General features: G+C 38.6%; 1 protein-coding gene across 11 annotated transcripts in view; it reads left to right on the forward strand.

The window, feature by feature from the left end:
• The window catches only part of LOC126268005 (F-actin-monooxygenase Mical), a 505,795-nt gene that overhangs the window by 368,567 nt on the left and 116,814 nt on the right, over positions 1-20,414 (forward strand). For all 11 annotated transcript variants that reach the window (XM_049973389.1, XM_049973388.1, XM_049973387.1 and 8 more), the window contains one exon: positions 6,127-6,260. In XM_049973389.1, coding sequence (XP_049829346.1) covers positions 6,127-6,260 — 134 coding nt within the window. The remainder of the gene's footprint in view (positions 1-6,126; positions 6,261-20,414) is intronic.

The raw sequence follows: 20,414 nt of genomic DNA on the forward strand, positions 1-20,414 counted from the left end.
ATGCACATGGGGAAAGAGTATAGTGTCACAATAACACTGGCCTTCAAGAGCACTGTGTTTAAGATTTGTAGGTCAGTACACACATGCAACATTATGCCTCCCCATGCAATAAAACCTGGTCTATTGAATTAATGATCATCTTAGACAGTACTGGACATACCGTATTTACTCGAATTTAAGCCGCACTCGAATATAAGCCGCACCTGAAAAATGAGACTCTAAATCAAGCAAAAAAGTTTTCCCGAATATAAGCCGCACCTGAAATCTGAGACTCGAAATTCAAGGGCAGAGAAAAGTTTTAGGCCACACCTCCAAATCGAAACAAAGTTGGTCCATTGTAATATGAGACACAATTTACGTCGAATGAATGACGATACAGCTATAGTAGTTTGGTTCGAGTCGTAAGCTTAGCAGTTAAGCTTTACCAGGTAGCCGTTGCTATGCGTCAGGCGCTCCGTCCATATTTATATGAGTACCCTTCCTTTTTCACGTGCTTCGTCTGATTTGAATTAACTGCTTATTTTTCTTTGATCTGATAAGTGCCGTTCTCTTTGTTATAGGTGTTTCCGTCACTCAAAGCCCTAAAATGCATTACTGTACTGTGTCATGCATTGTTTGTCGCATTCTGATGATGAGTGTTAATGGCCTGTCGCCGCTCACGGCATGACTTGCTTTTGTGCATGCTACCACCGCTTAAAAAAAAATTAGAGGAATCGTCTCATTTGCGAAACAGTGGCAAGAGACTGCTATTTGTTGTTACTTACACTGCTGCTTTCTTTGATAATGATCAACAAGAACCAAATAATAGATTGCGTATGATAGAAGATGTTCTGAACGAGAGTTTAGCGAACATTTTTGTCCGTTTGAAAATATTTGCAGACGTCTCTTTAGTACATAACATTCTGCACATAAATTAGTCATATTAGATTTAAAAATCTAGCCAATTGCCGTGCTTCATTTCTGACTGTATCACTATTAGGCATAAGAATAATACGAATACAAAAATGAGATGATATGTTTATTCTTCCGCGTTTGCTGTTGTCTCGCTCTAATTTCGTAGTTTATTAGGTAAACAGGATTTAAATGAGATAGCAGCAAACACGAAATAATACATGGCAAAATGTTCATATTCTTATTATTCTTATGGTTAAGGGAATACTGGAAGTGATTCACAATTCATAAAAGTTCCTATTAGTAACCATCTCTTTTCATAAGTAAGAAAAAATTCAGAGTGCAGAGCTGGCCGTATTGACAAACACTCTTGCCAGTCGGATTTTTGTAGTACATTGAAATGCTGCTACATTCAAAGATGAACAATACAGAATTTGTATTTACTTCATTGAATAATGTATGAAAATGCAGTGGTCGAAACTTGAGGCGAAGAAAAAGAGCTCATCTTCCACCCTTTTTTTTTTAAATTTATTTACTGATGCAGAGGTTTTGGTGCCAGTATTTATCTTTGTGCCTGTGGTGCCAGTATTTATCTTTGTGCCTGCGTAGCGTTACATATATTCGACAACAGAAGTTGTGGCGGCACCTACCAACATTTTTAAGAACTTCCGCTTACTTTGCACTTAATTCTAAGCCGCAGTCTGTTTTTTGGATTACAAAAACTGGAAAAAATAATTGCAGCTTAGATTCGAGTAAATACGGTACCTTCATATGGAAATAGATGAGAACACGTAATGCACCCAGCAATGTCATTGCACTGATTGTTTTGGTGGTCCAGGTGTTATGGTGTGGGAAGGCATAATGTTGCATGGGTGTACTGATCTCCAAATCTTTGAACACAATACACTCACCAGGGAATGTAACGGTGGCGCTGTAGCGTTTCCCCATGCGCATATTTTCAGAGGTATATTTGGTTCTAACACTTGCATTGAGCAGAGCAGAAGAGCACTTCTTGGAGCAAGAAGATATTCATCAAATGGACAGACCTGCCTGTTCCCCTGACATGAATCCCCGTGAGCATGTTTGGGATCCATCCTGGAGCTGTTCTACAACATGTCCACATGCACCAATGAACACCCAGCAGCTGTCAACTGCACTGGTGGGGGAATGGGACATCATCTCACAAGAACTCTTTACAAACCTTGTGGCCAGCATGGGAGCATGTTGAGCATGCATTGGCGTCCTTGGTGATCTCACACCTTATTAAGAGCTGCATTCCACCTTTTGTAATGTCCAGGGGACCATTATGAATTGTGGTGACTTCAGTGTAAATATTATCTTTGACTGGTAGTATCATTTCAGTTTGTCTAGTTGCATATTTTTTTTTACAATTATCTTCTTTACTATACCACAGCAGATCTTTCTATGTATGGTCCATGTTCATGTGAAAGTTACTTTCATCCTTAAGTTTTGCACACTAGTATATTTTAAAATTATAATTGTTAATCAACATATTTATTTCACAAGGAGTTTTGTTGAGCATCTTTAAGGATATTTAATTTGGAAGTGGAATGTAGGTACTCACATTGGCTGAAACTCGCAAGTGGCACACAAACTGAACTGAAATAAAGGTTAACAAGCCCCCCATGAACCACAGACCTTGCCGTTGGTGAGGAGGCTTGCGTGCCTCAGCGATACAGATAGCCATACCATAGGTGCAACCACAACGGAGGGGTATCTGTTGAGAGGCCAGAAAAACATATGGTTCCTGAAGAGGGGCAGCAGCCTTTTCAGTAGTTGCAGGGGCAACAGTCTGGATGACTGACTGATCTGGCCTTGTAACACTAACCGAAATGGCCTTGCTGTGCTGGTACTGCGAACGGTTAAAACAAGGGGAAACTACGGCTGTAATTTTTCCCAAGAGCATGCAACTTTACTGTATGGATAAATGATGATGGCGTCCTCTTGGGTAAAATATTCTGGAGGTAAAATAGTCCCCCATTCGGATCTCCGGGCGGGGACTACTCAGGAGGATGTCGTTATCAGGAGAAAGAAAACTTGTGTTCTACGGATCGGAGCATGGAATATCGCATCCCTTAATTGGGCAGGTAGGTTAGAAAATTTAAAAAGGGAAATGGATAGGTTAAAGTTGCATATAGTGGGAATTAGTGATGTTCGGTGGCAGGAGGAACAAGACTTTTGGTCAGGCGAATACAGGGTTATAAATACAAAGTCAATACAGGGTTATGAATAAAAAAGGGTTATGAATAAAAAATCAAATAGGGGTAATGCAGGAGTAGGTTTAATAATGAATAAAACAATAGGAATGCAGGAGTCAGTTTAATAATGAATAGGAAAATAGGAATGTGGGTAAGCTACTACAGACAGCACAGTGAACGCATTGTTGTGGCCAAGATAGACACGAAGCCCACACCTACGACAGTAGTACAAGTCTATGTGCCAACTAGCTCTGCAGATGATGAAGAAATGTATGATGAGATAAAAGAAATTATTCAGATAGGGAAGGGAGATGAAAATTTCATAGTCATTGGTGACTGGAATTCGATAGCAGAAAAAGGAAGAAAAGTAAAATATGGATTGGGGGTAAGAAATGAAAGAGGAAGCCGCCTGGTGGAATTTTGCAAAGTTGTATACATGGAAGAAGCCTGGAGATAATGACAGGTATCAGATATATTACATAATGGTAAGACAGAGATTTAGGAACCAGGTTTTAAATTGTAAGACATTTCCAGGGGCAGATGTGCACTCTGACCACAATCTATTGGAATGCGGGATTAAGACTAAAGAAACTGAAAAAAGGATGGAATTTAAGGAGATGGGACCTGGATAAACTGAAAGAACCAGAGGTTGTACATAGTTTCAGGGAGAGCATAAGGGAACAATTGACAGGAATGGGGAAAGAAATAAAGTAGAAGAAGAATGAGTAGCTTTGAGGGATGAAGTAGTGAAAGCAGCAGAGGATCAAGTAGGTAAAAAGACGAGGGCTAGTAGATATCCTTGGGTGACAGAAGAAATATTGAATTTAATTGATGTAAGGAGAAAATATAAAAATGCAGTAAATGAAGCCGGCAAAAAGGAATACAAATGTCTCAAAAATGAGATCGACAGGAAGTGCAAAATGGCTCAGCAGGGATGGCTAGAGGATAAATGTAAGGATGTAGAGGCTTATCTCACTAGGGGTAAGATAGATGCTGCCTACAGGAAAATTAAAGAGACCTTTGGAGAAAAGAGAACCACTTGTATGAATATCAAGAGCTCAGATGGAAATCCAGTTCTAAGCAAAGAAGGGAAAGCAGAAAGGTGGAAGGAGTATGTAGAGTGTCTATACAAGGGCGATGTACTTGAGGACAATATTATGGAAATGGAAGAGGATCTGGATGAAGATGAAATGGGAGATACGATACTGCGTGAGGAGTTTGACAGGGCACTGGAAGACCTGAGTCGAGACAAGCCCCCCGGAGTAGACAACATTCCATTGGAACTACTGACGGCCTTGGGAGAGCCAGTCCTGACAAAACTCTTCCATCTGGTGAGCAAGATGTATGAGACAGGCGAAATACCTTCAGACTTCAAGAAGAATATAATAATTCCAATCCCAAAGAAATCAGGCGTTGACAGATGTGAAAATTACCGAACTATCTGTTTAAAAAGTCACGGCTGCAAAATGCTAATGCGATTTCTTTACAGATGAATGGAATAAGTGGTAGAAGCCGACACTTGAGGAAGATCAGTTTGGATTCTTTAGAGTCCGTAGAAATATGAGAACACTTGAGGCAATACTGACCCTACGACTTATTTTAGAAGCTAGATTAAGAAAAGGCAAATCTACGTTTCTAGCATTTGTAGACTTAGAGAAAGCTTTTAACAATGATGACTGGAATACTCTCTTTCAAATTCTGAAGGTGGCAGGGGTAAAATACAGGGAGTGAAAGGCTATTTACAATTTGTACAGAAACCAGATGGCAGTTATGAGTCGCGGGCCACGAAGGGGAAGCAGTGGTTGGGAAGGGAGTGAGGCAGGGTTGTAGCCTCTCCCTGATGTTGTTCAATCTGTATATTGAGCAAGCAGTAAAGAAAACAGAAGAAAAGTTCGGAGTAGGTATTATAATCCATGGAGAAGAAATAAAAACTTTGAGGTTTGCTGATGACGTTGTAATTCTGTCAGTGACAGCAAAGGACTTGGAAAAGCAGTTGAATGGAATGGACAGTGTCTTGAAAGGAGGATATAAGATGAACATCAACAAAAGCAAAACGAGGTTAATGGAATGTAGTCAAATTAAGTCGGGTGATGCTGAGGGAATTAGATTAGGAAATGAGACACTTAAAGTAGTAAAGGAGTTTTTCTATTTGGGGAGCAAAATAACTTAAGATGGTCAAAGTAGAGAATATAAAATGTAGACTGGCAATAGCAAGGAAAGCGTTTCTGAAGAAGAGAAATTTGTTAACATCGAGTATAGATTTAAGTGTCAGGAAGTCGTTCCTGAAAGTATTTGTATGGAGTGTAGCCATGTATGGAAGTGAAACATGGACGATAAATAGTTTGGACAAGAAGAGAATAGAAGCTTTCGAAATGTGGGGCTACAGAAGGATGCTAAAGATTAGATGGGTAGGTCACATAATTAATGAGGAGGTACTGAATAGGATTGGGGAGAAGAGAAGTTTGTGGCACAACTTAACTAGAAGAAGGCATTGGTTGGTAGGACATGTGCTGAGGCATCAAGGGATCACCAATTTAGTAGTGGAGGGCAGCGTGGAGGGTAAAAATTGAAGAGGGAGACCAAGAGATGAATACACCAAGCAGATTCAGAAGGATGTAGGTTGCACTAGGTACTGGGAGATGAAGAAGCTTGTATGGGATAGAGTGGCATGGAGAGCTGCATCAAACCAGTCTCAAGACTGAAGACCACAACAACAATAACAACAACAACATGTTTACACTCAATGAATTTGAAAATTATGTTAAAATTGTCAGGCAGTCTCTTCTCGCTTGTTGCACTAACCTATATTCCAATGAGTGAGAGTATGAATACAAATCTTACAGACCAAATGTAAAATGAGCTAAGAATGACAGTCAAAAAGATGTTTATATTTGCATTGCACGAGATGAATTTATTTCTTCTGGTTTCTATGCTAACTGGTATATGATGAACATGTATTTATGGATTTTTAACACTCTATACAATTGTAACAAGTTTATTCTTCAATGTTTTACAGACGATGAGACTGCAACTGCCACAGAAGGTGATGAAGATGTCAAAGCACGGGAATTACGGAAACAAGAAATATATTTGAAAGTTCCCGAACGTGCAAACGTACAGAGTGATACAGACTCAGGGTCAAACACTGAGGTGAAGATTGAAAAAAAGTCACTTTCACCAAAGTCAAATAAGAAGCTCAAAAAATGCAACTTGCAGTAAATTATTTATTTCTGTCAGACAACTAATTTTAATACCACATAGAAAGTGAATTTCTCAACAACTTTCTAGAAAATAATATTTATTTTCTTGTTTAATGTGTGTCCATTTTTGTACATATCCAACACACACATACCACATATTTCAACACTTTTCCCATTACCAAAACAGTCTTTCCTATGTTTATTTTCTGTTTTTAAAAAAGATAGTAACTACCTTTTCGATTATGTAGTTATTAATACTGCTGCTGCTGCTGCTGTTGTTGTTGTGGTGGTGGTGGCGATTGTTGGTGGTGGCGATTGTTGGTGGTGATTATTGTTGATGGTGGTGGCACTAGTGGCAACAGACAATAAGATTCAGTTAACTAATGCACTTTATTTAGGATCGTAATGAAGAGAGAGATTGTAGATATTGCTTTGAAAATGGCAATATCAGATGCGTATAAGGTAATTATGTACTCAGTATTTCTTTATATGTGTGTATGCAGTTGTGAAGTGTACCTGTTTTCTTTTTTCTTTTTTTTTTTTTTTTCCTAACATGAATCATTAAGTTTTTTCATCTGATGCTCATGCATTGATGTTAACAGCAGGTTTTAATGCAGAAAAGCATACATAATAGTTCCCCCCCCCCCCCCCCCCCCACCACTAATTTCCTTACTCACCATCAAAAGCTTAACCTATCATGAGGGATATTTGAAAAGTAATAAGACATTAAGGAAGAATACACAGGAACCATCTAGTTAATTGGCCACACCATCATATCCGACGTGACCCAGCTGATTTGTTGAAATATGCCACCAGCAATGTTAAAGTTATGAAGTATAGAGCATATGAGCTTTTCACCACAGTTAAATTGATGTAATTAGTCATACAAGATATATCACCAGTGAATCATTGCAGTTTTAACACAAAATTGATAAAATGTGAGTCTTTGCCTAGCACAAAAAACTACCTTCGCACTTCTACTGCAGTGACCATGGAAAACTGTTAAACATGTTGATCAAGATTGTCAGAGCAGGGAATAAGACCAGGTTATTTGAGTCACAAGTCCACTGTTTTCCCTCTGACTCACGTGATTTGTTTACATGGAGCTATATGTAGCAGAAATAAACATGTGGCATACATTTGCATGACAGGAGAAATGTGCCAAAAGTAAAGCTTTCAGCTTGGATGTGAATACATAAAAACTTTTATTTTTGTGGAATCTCACTGAAAATAGGATGCAAATTAGTGCATGCTTTTTGAACAAATTGTCCTTCATTTGCAGATTGTTTCTTTGCCTTGTATTCACTTAATGGATGTAAATCTTTCATCATATGCATGCTAACATCATAAATACAGGGAATACAAACATTGCAACACTTATAGGTAATGTAGCCATGGAAATAAATTTATTGTCCTGCTTACTTATTACACATAAATGAATGCATTTCATTTTTACCCCTATGCAAGTACTCTGCATTGAGAAAATTAATAGACTGTAAAAACTTGGCACACAGCACTTGAACATTACAAATATAAGGGAGTGTTTAAAAATAAATCAGCCAGAGGTATAATTACAGAAACCAGTACCTGTATGTTGGAACTATTGACCCTGGTTGCCGAGACACTTATCCCACTGTGATACAAGGTGATGAATGGCTGTCTCATAAAATTCCCGGGGCTGCAGTGTTAATCAGTTCCGCATGTCCAGCTGGACATCATCGTCCGAGGTGAATCGTTTGCCCCCTCAGAGCCCCCTTCTGATTCACTTCCTGCAACATGGGACAACAGCATTACTCGCAAACCTTGACCACCCTTTGCCAAGCGATCAAATCAAAACAACCAGGCAATCTCACCCATGGGGTCATTCTGCTCCATGACAATGCAAAGCCTCATACGGCCAACATAGTCGTGGCACTCCTGCAGAAATTCAAATGGGAGGTTCTTGGCCACCCTCCATACAGTACAGACCTCTCTCCCTGTGATTACTCCATTTTTGGTCCCCTTTAAAAAGGCTCTGAGAGGCAACCAATTCACCTCGTACGACAATGTCCAACTGTACGTGTGGAATTGCTTAACATTGCAGCCCCGGAAATTTTATGAGATAGCCATTCACTGTCTTGTGCCACAGTGGGACAAGTGTCTCAACAGCCAGGGTCAATACTTCTAACATACAGGTACTGGTTTCTGTAATTATGCCTCTGGCTCGTTTATTTTTGAATGCCCCTTATAATTAGGCACTGGTTGATATTTATTCTTATAGAGTCTAGATTTTGCTTTAGTACTTGTCCGTTTCAGTGATAGAAATTGTTAGTGTTGCTCGATGAATTGACCTCTGGAAATGTAGTCTCACACTCGTTAACCTTTTGACCCCAATAGTATCTAAAAAAAATTAATTTTAAAGTTTTCACAAAATGGACCTTTATCATCATATTAAGCAGTGAATATAAGAAGAAATTGGCAAAAAGTAAACAATCAATTGTTTTACAAAGGTGGTTAAACTTTCTAACCTCTTGGACATACAGTTTTCAACCGCTCATCATTTTAAGAGATGGGATATATTCAAAAGCATTTTTGCATTTTCTTAGATGCAATCCCACATCTAAAAACTTCCATGAACTCATAATGCCTAAAACAAAGTATAGTCCTAAATAACAAGCAAAATTAGCCTAAAGTTTAATAAATGTATGTCAGACAAGTAGTAGGACAAACTCACATTTACATTACAATAACTTTAGCTATATTTACTGCCACTGTCAATGATCTCCTCAGTATGATCAGTATCTTTTTTTTAAAAAAAAAAAAAAAAAAAAAAAAAAAGCTGGCTGTTGGTTTGAATGCTGTAAGTGATTGCCAAAGTACACTACATTCATAGATGTATAGATGTGCCTCACTGAACCATTAGAAGGCACTGGAACTTAAAAAAATTAATAATAATAAAATGATTGGGTATCATGGACTGACATCAAAATCAAAGAATAACCAGTACTTTCTGTTCTTAAGATGGTCTTAAAAGTCCTACAATATTTGTATTGTTTAATAACCTTGTGAAATATCATATTAGGTTAGCATTGCAGTTCAGCAACTTCCTGTGTAAATTATTGGGGATGGGAGAGAGGGTTCTCATAAGCAGCATGCTATGCTTTGCAATTCATTGCAGTTGAAGAGATCTGTATCAGGTATGAGTCACAGTTACTATAGTGTGCACAAAAACACTCCTTGGCAACATTCTGTTACCTGTGACTATATACCTTAGCTATTCTGAGATGCCACGTATATAGAGTGTGAACTGTAATTTTGCTGTGGTAGTAATGTAAAATTTGTGTTCATTACAGCATCGCGTGTATCTCTTTTCCTGTTCACAATGGCATATACCAATTGTGCCAACTTTTTTTTCCTTGTCCATTTCAAAATGATCAAATACAGAAAATGTTAAGATGACATTCTTAGGCAATAAAATGTACCCAGAAAACTTGCTAATGCAATTTAAATTCATTAGTTGCTTGGTAGCTTATTTATAATGAAATTAAATACAGTATTAACATTCTTATTTTTTGATCAGGGTAACACTAATTGAACAAGTAAGTTTGAAGAAACTCATTCACAGTCATTTGAAGATAAGTCCTAATGCACACAAGCTTCTTATGGTTTTACAGATAAATTGATAAATGTGTGACCTGCGTTAGTTTTTGAAAGACAACTCTTGAAGTGTCTTGGTAGGAGGCTATTCCAGTTCACAAGCTCCCAAGTGAGTTACGGAGCACTCCCTACTGTACAGAATATAGTTGCTTGTGATGAATAGTCAAATTTTCCAACAGACTCAGCTCTTCTCGTTGTGACTTGAAGTGGTATTGGTTTGGCTTTTACATCTCTTCATTTCCGAGAAATGTTGCTCATAGGAATATGTAAATTATTACATGCATGTGACTGTGCTGAATTTTTGTGTTGCTTGCTTAAATGAACATTATCATCATCACAGGTTTAGAGTGTTGTAATTTCAGTCTCACAGCAAATTATTGGTTATAATTATTGGCAGATAATTATGGTACCCTGACAGTTCTAACTGGGTTGTTGATTCTGCATCATCAGGTGAAATAGAAAATGATTGCTGAGCTTTTAGTTTCCATGTTATAAATGTTCAGTTCTTGGAATCATTTATTCACCTGTAAAGTTGAAACCTAATACGTCCCTACACATGTTCTTTCTTTCCACACGCTGTTCGAGAGTGGAATAGTGTAGAATTAGTATGAAAATGGTTTAATGAACCATCTGCCAGGAACTTAAATGTGATTTTCAGAGTAGGCATGTAGATGTAGTTTGCATGAAGTGTTGCAGATTATTTCTAAGATACAAATCTCCCAATATATTGCAGCTGGCTCTTTGTGTATGTCACCTTATATCTGTTGTTAGTATACTGTGTGAAAGCATGTGTAACAATATTGCATAGTGTACTTTGTTTTAAAACTGAGTAGTTTGTGGTATAAATATTCTGATTTTTATTGAATATTTCACTCTATTAAACATAAAGCATAGTAGCTTTTATCTACACAAAACTTGTATGTGTAATCCTGAACAAGATGGTGCAATTGAATTATTGTGGTAACCAATGGATATGATAGAGAATATCTTAGTTTCATGTGTCAGTTTGGAACAAACAATAAACTTACAAACAATAATCTTCGCAAAATGAGAGGAGCAGAGAATCTTGTCATCTGACAGGCACTTAATGAAGGAATTCACGGCAGTTCTGCTAGGATTTTGGGCAAACATTTTAACAACATTTATTATTAGGAAAAGCATAAATGTGCCATAGACAAACAAAAATGAAAGTAATTATTTTGCATGTAACCCCCGCGTCCACCATCATGATTTAGGTTTTCCGTGATTTCCCTAACTCTCATCAGGCAAATGCCAGGATGGTTCCTTGGAAAAGGGCAAGGCTGACTTCCTTACCCATCCTTCCCTAATATGATGAGACTGATGACCTCATAGTTTGGTCTCCTCCCCCCACAGCAACCCAACCTCAACGTAACCATAGAATTAATTGAAACCATTAATCACGGAAAGTTCACGCTGTGGATGGTATCAATAATAATTCCTTTGGAACTTGTTTTCATTAAGAAATGGGAGACGCAAAAAAAAAAAGTAGCATCGATAACTAGGGACCAAAAATGTCTACAGGAGAGACTGGAATATTTGTCAAACTTTAGAGTGCAATCAGAAAAAGTTTACAATGCTCAGTGAAAATAACATAAATTTTAAATTATAATGGATTTGAAATAGTGAGGGAAACTTCAGAACAGAACAAGAAGGTACAGATATCAGGCAATGCCATAAAAAACAGCGTATTATTATTACCAACACACATATATTAGCACTTTTCAGTAAACTGTTCTGATTAGCTGTTGGGAAACTAAAGCATAATTTTTGCTCACGTGATTTCTTACAAAATTGATTTCCATAGTAATCAGCAGACTGGATTTCCTCCACAATAGTAGCAAACAAACGAAAACGTTCCCTGAACAGTAAAAAATCTGGTGATTCTTATCACATATTGTGAAGAGCAATTAACACTTTGCAACATACTTTGGACTTCCTTACAATCTCATTTTATCCATTGTGGATGTGGTGAAGACAATGGTTGTAGATCTGACTGTTCTTACAGTATCCCACAAAATGGGAGCCCTCATTGCACTGGCTCAGGGCCAGTGTAATGAGGTCACATACTTATTACCCTCTGCTACCAGAAAGTGGACCAGCACAGCAAACACTTTCACCTTTATACACTGCCTATGCCTGCAATAGATATGGCTAATTGAGGAACATGCATCTGTCTTGGGATAAGTAGTTCTGTCAAGCATGAAGTATGGACACCCAGTGATACTTATATACCACTAAGTACTCAATTCTGCCACAAAGTAGAATATGCAATGTCATTACACATACCTTTGTGCAGTACACTAGCAGTAGATACAAGTTGAAGTGTGTGGAGAGCGAGTTTCCAGGCATCGAGGCAATATATTGGGAGATACGAGCTTCAGAAATATTCTGCAACAGTTCATGTGATGTATTAGGGTTCTATTTTGCACATGAATGACAATAAAGAATACCAATGAGGAGAAGGCTGTTCAAGCAAGCTACAAAGTTGCTCACTTTAAAGCAAATATGGCAAATCTTTTTCAGTGGGACCTCTCTTACCACATATTACAGCAGTCTCAGAAGTTTCATTTCTGTGGGATTTGGAGACAATAGTAGTTTGTCTTTTGGAACAACAAGTTTCCACTGGCAGAAGTAAAGCTGTGAGGATAGGTCCTGAGTAGTGCTCGGGTAGCTCAGTCGACAGAGCACTTGCCCGTGGAAGGCAAAGCTCCTGAATTCGAGTCTCGTTCTGGCACACAGTTTTAATGTGCCAAGAAGTTACACGTCAGTGCACACTCTGCTGCAGAGTGAGAATTTTATCCTAGAATCAGAATGTCTAATTTATGTCTTTGTAAATTCCAACATTGTTACACAAACTACTATTCTCATTTGATGGAATTTTATAAACACCTTTCTTTTTGAGAGGAGAGTTTATTTTGGTGTAAATGCCAATAAGGAATGAGTGATTATGCAAACATTCTGTAGAAGTTTTGCTCTCTGCCGATTTCAAAATCGATCTTCTGAGAATCAGTTCACCCAAAAAATGAGATTATTTCCACTTAATCTATATTCCCAGAGTCAGTTTATTCTGATCAACTGAATGCAGTTGAATGTAATCTATTGTAGAGGTAATCTTTGAATAAAGTTATTACTTTTGTGTGAATAACTGTCAGCCAAATTTTTACATAAAAAACAATTGTAGCATTCACACATGTGATGCTTTATCAGCCAAAAGATTTTTACATCTGTAGTAGCTATACTTTGCAAGACATCTTACGGTGTGTGGTGGAGGGTACTTCGTATACCAGTGTCAAACCCTATTTTCCTGCTCCAAATCCGCAGGAGGAACGATTGCTGGTAAGCCTGTGTGAGCTTGTGTGTCTCATATTTTGCCTTCAGGCTCTTTTTGCAGAAGGAGGAAGCAATATAATGGTTGGCCATACTAGGAACATATGCTCTTGGAACTTTTAATAATAAACCACACAGTGATACAGATCCCTTCTCTTTCAGGCTCTGCCACTGAAATTGACTGTGCATCTCTGTGGTACTTTCACATTTACTAAATGAACCTGTATTGAAATACACTGCCCTTCATTGGATCTTCTATATTTCCACCATCAATCATGTCTGGTACATGTACGGATCACATACTGAGTATCAGTGTTCAAGTATTGGTCAGACAAGGATTTTGTAACCTACATCATTTGTTGATGGACTACATTTTTTGGGATTTCTCTCAATGAATCTGTCTGGCATCTGCTGTACCTGAAATTAAGTTTATCTGGTCATTCCATTTTAAAATGCTCCATATTTATACATTCTGATATTTTATGGAAGTAACATTTTATGGAAGTGATCTCAGTTTATTTTCTTTTTCCATAGATGTTGGCCATGCTTTTTTTAATATGGTATGGCAATCATCAGTGTATTCACTACCATATTTTACAATTTGTTTTGTATTCACAGCCCTATATAATTAGATTCACATCTCTGCTAAGGTGCTGTAGCCTGAAATGCTGAAATAATTTGACACAATGGACACCTTAATGTCAGAGGTTGTTTTAATTGTGTCATCACCAAGCTCATATGCATTGTCTAAATCCATACAGTTTTCCCTGCCTTCTTTCATTCTGCTCTTCTACTGCAAAATATTGTACAATAGACTGAAGTCTTTGATTGAGACTGGATGTGATAGTAAAACTGGTCTATATTTTACGTGTCCTGTTGACTTAAGTTTGCTACTTACTCTAGAAACACTTAGTTCATTTTGTGCTCTTTATTCTACCTGAATATTATCTTCACTGAGATCTTTTAAACCTTCTCAGCAATATAAGAAATGCACTTTCCCTATTATGCTATCTCCCACAACTCACAACAAAGTGATGATCATTCTCCTTCAATGAAACCTAAATTCTGTGCTTGCATTCAAGTTTTTTTCAAAGAGTTAAGTTAGGATAGTAAAACGAATGCATTGAAGCCAAAAGACAAACTGGATATGATTCTTCTGAAGATACTCTGCAAATTCAAATAGCTTACCCTTGATTTGCCTCCACACATTTCCTTCCAACTCCCAAAATGGAGATAAAGTAGGTTCCATAGTCATATTGTTTTGCTATTTGTTAGCCTTTGATCAGATCAAAAACAGATACCAGTTTACCAGTAGTGTACTTGACATTATAAACAAACTTTACTGAGAGATATATTTCACTACAGCTTCTATACTTTGTCTTGTACCTCACACAAAATGTTCTTGAATAATTGAGGCAGTGCTTCATTCTACTTTCAGAAATCCAAGTGTTTCAAATTGACACATGTATACAGTATTAACACATGGCACTTAATCACAGGCAAGTGAACACAGAACTACGACCATTTATACCGCAAACCATACTAATTACGGTTTTACTTGCATTCGGTGTAGTACTTAGAGCGTATCAGTGACAAAAGCTCTTTTTCACAGAATAGATGTAGGGCAGTTAGTGAAGGAAAGCTATTCAAACCTTGAGATGAAAAGTTACATGAAAATGGCATTACAAGATTTATTTTCCTACTGGCCAGAAATTTTGTATAAGGCAGACCCCACTCAGAAACCTATGTTGTTGTATAAGTTGTGATGATAAAATTATTGAGTAGTTGTTTGGTTCTGACAGGAAGGCATAGTGTAAAGGTCCTAACCATACACCCAGTGATAGATGACAAGCAGTCTTTTTTTTTACCATGAAGATGATAGACAAATGTTGAGACTTGGCCAAAAAAATAGGGGAGTATATATTGTATAGCCTCATAAAATTATTCTAGGAGCTATGTTTTCTACGATAAAGTTGTCTGCAGACATTTATTGGACATGTTGTCTTTACTTTACCAATATCCCTTGTGCTTTTTCTAAACATTAGATACAGATGCATACACTAAAATAGAAACCCTGTCTTCCTTTGCCTGTTTCATGTTAGTAATGGTGGTAGTAGACTAAATTATTGTATCTTCAGTTTGGGTGCCATGTTTGGTGCATATGTAACTTACACAGGAGCATGCTAGCTTGAAAGATTGCTTAATACTGTTTACATCAGTGTTAGCTTCTAAATGTTGCGGAATCACATGCTAAGTAACATAGAGGACTTCCTGTATGACATCTATGTTCCTAACAGAATTGTATGGTATGATTAGGTGCCAAATAGAGTATGACCAAAGTCAACTTTTTTCAGGAGAGCAAATTTTAAGTATACATCCACTGTAATTTCACAATTATACAAGTCATGGCTAAGTTACAGCAAGACAATAAATTGTAAATGTAAATCACACTGTATAAATCTATTATTGAAACATTTTGATTGAACACATACATTGGGGCACATTCAGTCTACATTAAGAAACGTTTTAGGTAGTGTGAGTCTAGCTGAATGATCACTGTATGATTTGCCAATGTTTTGCGAGACTTCTGAGATGTTGTGTTCATGTCCATCATATTTTCTAACCCTTTTAGGCTGTGGAATTGCAGGAGTTACATCCATCTTTTTTACAGTCTTTAATACAAAGGCCTTGTAAGTTTAGTCTGTAACATCACAATCAATAGAACATGGAACACACAGCTAATCAAGTTTATCCCCCCCAGGGGGCTGGCATCTCTTTTTGGGGTATGTGCTTAGCCAACATGGGACCCTGGCTATTGCAACATTACTTCCTTTTCTGTGGTGCAAGTCCATCCTTTTATTATTCTTTTTCTCATCTGCCTTTCCATTGGATGGTCTTGGTGATGACCATGCTTAGATTTGGTTTATGATTTTTGATACTTGTTCCCCCACCCCCACCTGCTCTGTTCTTGAAGTTTCAATAGCTTTTCTCCATCACTGCATGTACCCTGTTGTTAGGTTTGTCTTACCAGCCCCTTACCAAATTTTATAGAAGTGTGGGTAGTACAGCGTACATTCCACATTTTTTGCTTTTCTGTCTTCTCGAAAAGAGTATTACAGCCAAAACTCAACACAGTAACCATCCTGTTGTGAGGGGGGGATTGTCAAGTACCTGCTTGGTGTTAGCCCCTTGCCAAACACAAATCATGCTGTTGCCCCCTAAGCTGGAAATTCCCTGCATATAGCCCATGGCTTGGCCACAGGGCTCCGGGCAACAGCTACCCAGCCAGTTAACCATTGCTGTGGCTGGGTGGCACCCATGGAGAGGGTGGGTGGCAACAAGGCAGATGACTCAAAAATGAAACAGCTCAAACTTTCTTCCGCTGATGGCCACATGCCCCCAACAGTCTATTCTGAAGGAAAGAATTAATACAATGTGGCAAGATCTGACTCTGCATTGTTTCTTTCCGTGGCTATACCATGAGAGAAATATAGGGCTAAGAGTCAAGGAGCGAAACACTCCCCACAATACTTAGATTACTCTAAGACTGATGGGGATTCCTTTATGGTCACTAAGCCATTATTCTTCACTGAACACCTTGAGGACAAGTTTGGGGAGTATGCAGTGACTGCTACCAAAGGACAACAGGGTTGATACTGGGGACTTCATTTTGGTCTTTGAAGGCAACTCGTTACATGATAAGGAAACACGATGGTGTATTGATGTAATGTGAAACTGTAGTCACTCCTTCGATGTGGTGCTTCAAATGCATGAGACTCGGGCACATGCCTTCACACTGTAACACCAGCCCTGTTTTTGGGGATTATGGATGTCAGTTACATATGAATGCTCCTTGTGCTCCTCCATCCTTCTATGTAAACTATGGTGTGCACAATTCTTCCTGTTCACCAGACTACACCATCTTCCAAAGAGAAGCGAAAATCCAAGAATAAAAGCTTCTTGAGGGACTTGCGTATCAAGAGGTCAAAAAGAAATTTGATCATCTGCATCCTATACATATAAGAATCGTGTTTGCCACAGCTACAGTGATGTCATCCTCTCTAATGACAGTACCCTCGCCCTTTTTGCATTCTTCGTTGGTCCCCCGGGGTTGCTTTACTGCACTCGCATCTCTAATGGTTTGGGACCCTCCTGCTACTGCTGTGTCCTTGGGATCAGTGGCAGCAGATGATCACCTCGATCCCTTCATGCACCAGTAGCATGATTGTCCAGTACTTTCTGGGTTGAAGTTGGTACTTCCCACAGTATCCCCCATACACAAGAGAATGGTGGCCCACAGAGCTCTGTACTGAGTGTGCCCCTTTTTCTAGAGGTCTCAGCTACACCGTCTGGGGCACACACCACACTACACTTTTGCTACTTTACCAAGCTTTGATCCTGCCCTTTCTTAATTATGGGAGTCTGGCATGTGGCTTGGCATCGCCTTCATCATTGTGAATGCTCGTACTGATACATTATTATGGGTTGCAACTTGCAACAGGTGCCTTTTGGACCAACCCTGTGAAATGCCTACGTGCAGGGGCTGAGGTCTCTCCACTACAGATCAGGCACCAACTACTACTGGTCAGCCATACCATACACTTTTGCTGCAGCATCCAAACAACTGTGCCTTTTTTCTGGTAGGGAGGTCCACCTACCACAACAGTGGCCGAAAACTGGAGTCAAAATCACAGTTCGAAACGTCAACTTCCCCCACTGTCACCCCTTGTCAGGGAGCAACTGTGTATGTCCTCACAGTGCATATCCAGTCCTCGGATCTGCCTCTGCCTATCCATTGTATTGAAAGACTGTTGACCCCATGGTTTTTTGCCATCTGTTCTTGACTGTACTTGATGCTTTTCCAGGTTCAGAAGTGGTATACACACTGATGGCTCTAAGATCAACATTGTACTTGATGCTTTTCCAGGTTCAGAAGTGGTATACACACTGATGGCTCTAAGATCAACATACAAACTGGTTTTGCTTACATAAATGCAATGTGTTGTATATTCACCACAGAAGTGGTGGCCATCGCTTGGGCCCTCAGCCATGTTCATTCTTGCACCGTTGAGACATTCTTAATTGGCAGTGATTCTCAAACTAATCTCTAGGCTGTTGACCTGTTGACAAGTGCTACCCTCAGCACCCACTGGTTGTCACTGTCCAGGATCTCCTTTCTTACCTCCATCAAGCTCAATCGTCAGTCTCTCTCTAGACCTCAGGTTATGGCGGGATTCCAGGGAATGAACATGCTGATTGGTTGGTCAAGTTGGCTACCAGGATGCTGACTTTGGTGGTAGCTGCCCTGGAGTGGGATTTTCAGTTGTTGGAGACTTGGAACACAGATTGGTGTGCCCTGTTTTCTCTGAACAAACTGCGAGCACTAAAGGGGACCGTGGCCAGGTGGTAATTTTCCCTTCGTGCTTCTCGCAGGGAAGAATTTACAATTCTCTGCCACATTCACATAGACCAAAATTACATTGCCCACAGTTGGCTGACTCATGGCTACATCTTACAATGTGAGGATCCACCCTAGTGTTGGTGTGGTACCCTTCTGACAGTGGTTTATGTCCTGCTGGACTGCCTCAATTTGACCGCCTTATGGCAAAACCTTAAAACTTGCTGACATACTGTGTCTGGCACTAGCAGATGGTTGCCAAAGTGACTGATCTGGTTTTATGTTTTATCTGTGAAGGTGATTTCTGCTCCTCCCTGTGAAGTATGGCACATTGGCCTCATCAGCCACAGCAGGAATGGGAGAGGTGCCCTTCTCCCTGCTCCGACGCAGAGGGTCCATAGCTATCCTCGCTTCGTGGTGTCCGGCCTGGCTCCTTCCCATCCCACCTTTTTAATTCTTGTTCCTCAGATGCAGTCAGGTTCATCAGGATTTGTCCTCTAAGTTCTTCCTCTTTGTTGGCTTTTGCCAGGTGAATGGACTTACGACCTCTTGGTTTGGTCCCTGTAACACCACCAGTCCAATCCAATCAAGGTTTTCATTCGATGGTGACAGACTTGGCTGCCATGAGAGCTTGAACTTACACCACTTGATTGTCAAAGCACTTAGCTATAGTTTCTTTCACTGTAATAACATTCTGGGATCTCTGTGAGGAAACTTCTGAGCTAGGATCATGTCACTTCTCAGATACAAAGATCTGCCTGTTTAGTAATGATAAAGTGGTGTCTGTCAATTTTTTTAAATTTTTGTGATTTATACTACTTGGCAGCCAACACGCCCATATACTAATGTGGGACAATATATAACAACTCTGCTTAGATTAACAAATGGTTTGATGTTGTAATTTGATTTATTTCAAGTGAAACATTTTAGTAGTCTAAAAATCTTGTTGTTAGTATGTACGTGTTCACATTTTCAATTTTCTACTTTATACCATTTTCTGTCATAGTAAGTAACTAACACACGTACTGCTGCCTCACATTATTTTGTGTTTCTTCTCAGATGGGGTATTAACTTGCTCTTAAAGGCCATTTTTGCATGTTTGCTGTATTACATTGTTTTGATGACAAGTTACTGAAATTCTCAAAAAAAAAAAAAGAAGGAAGGAAAAAAAAACAACTATTACTTGACACCTGTCACTCGTGGTGCTTGTTGCATTGAATAACAGCTATAGACAAAAATTGTTGCTAAAAGTTTTTCACCGCAATGTCAATTACTACAGAAATACTTTACAAGATGGAATATGTGAAGAACTTAATGTCGTTAAGTAATATTATTATTACAGTTAATATGTTAGTTTGAATTATTAATTACTCTTCACTGACAGGGTTTGGGTTATTATTATTATTATTATTATTATTATTATTATTATCATTATCATGATTATTATTATTATTATCATTATCATGATTACTAATTAAAGAAATGAAACTTCAAATGTATATTTCTTCTTGTTAGTAGAAAAAATACTTTGAGGGCTATTAGCATTATTATTTTTTATTGGTCACAAAACTTCAAAAAGTTGAGTATCATAATTACATAATCATAAAAAGCGAAGGCTTCATTCTTTGCTTTCAGAACTATAGGTTGTGAACATGTGACATTAGGAATAAACATTTTATAGTGTGATTAAAAGTATCTTCTTTCCTCCACATTTTTGTTGAG

Source organism: Schistocerca gregaria, chromosome 4 (assembly GCF_023897955.1).
Source record: "Schistocerca gregaria isolate iqSchGreg1 chromosome 4, iqSchGreg1.2, whole genome shotgun sequence".
In the NCBI taxonomy this organism is placed as follows: domain Eukaryota; kingdom Metazoa; phylum Arthropoda; class Insecta; order Orthoptera; family Acrididae; genus Schistocerca; species Schistocerca gregaria.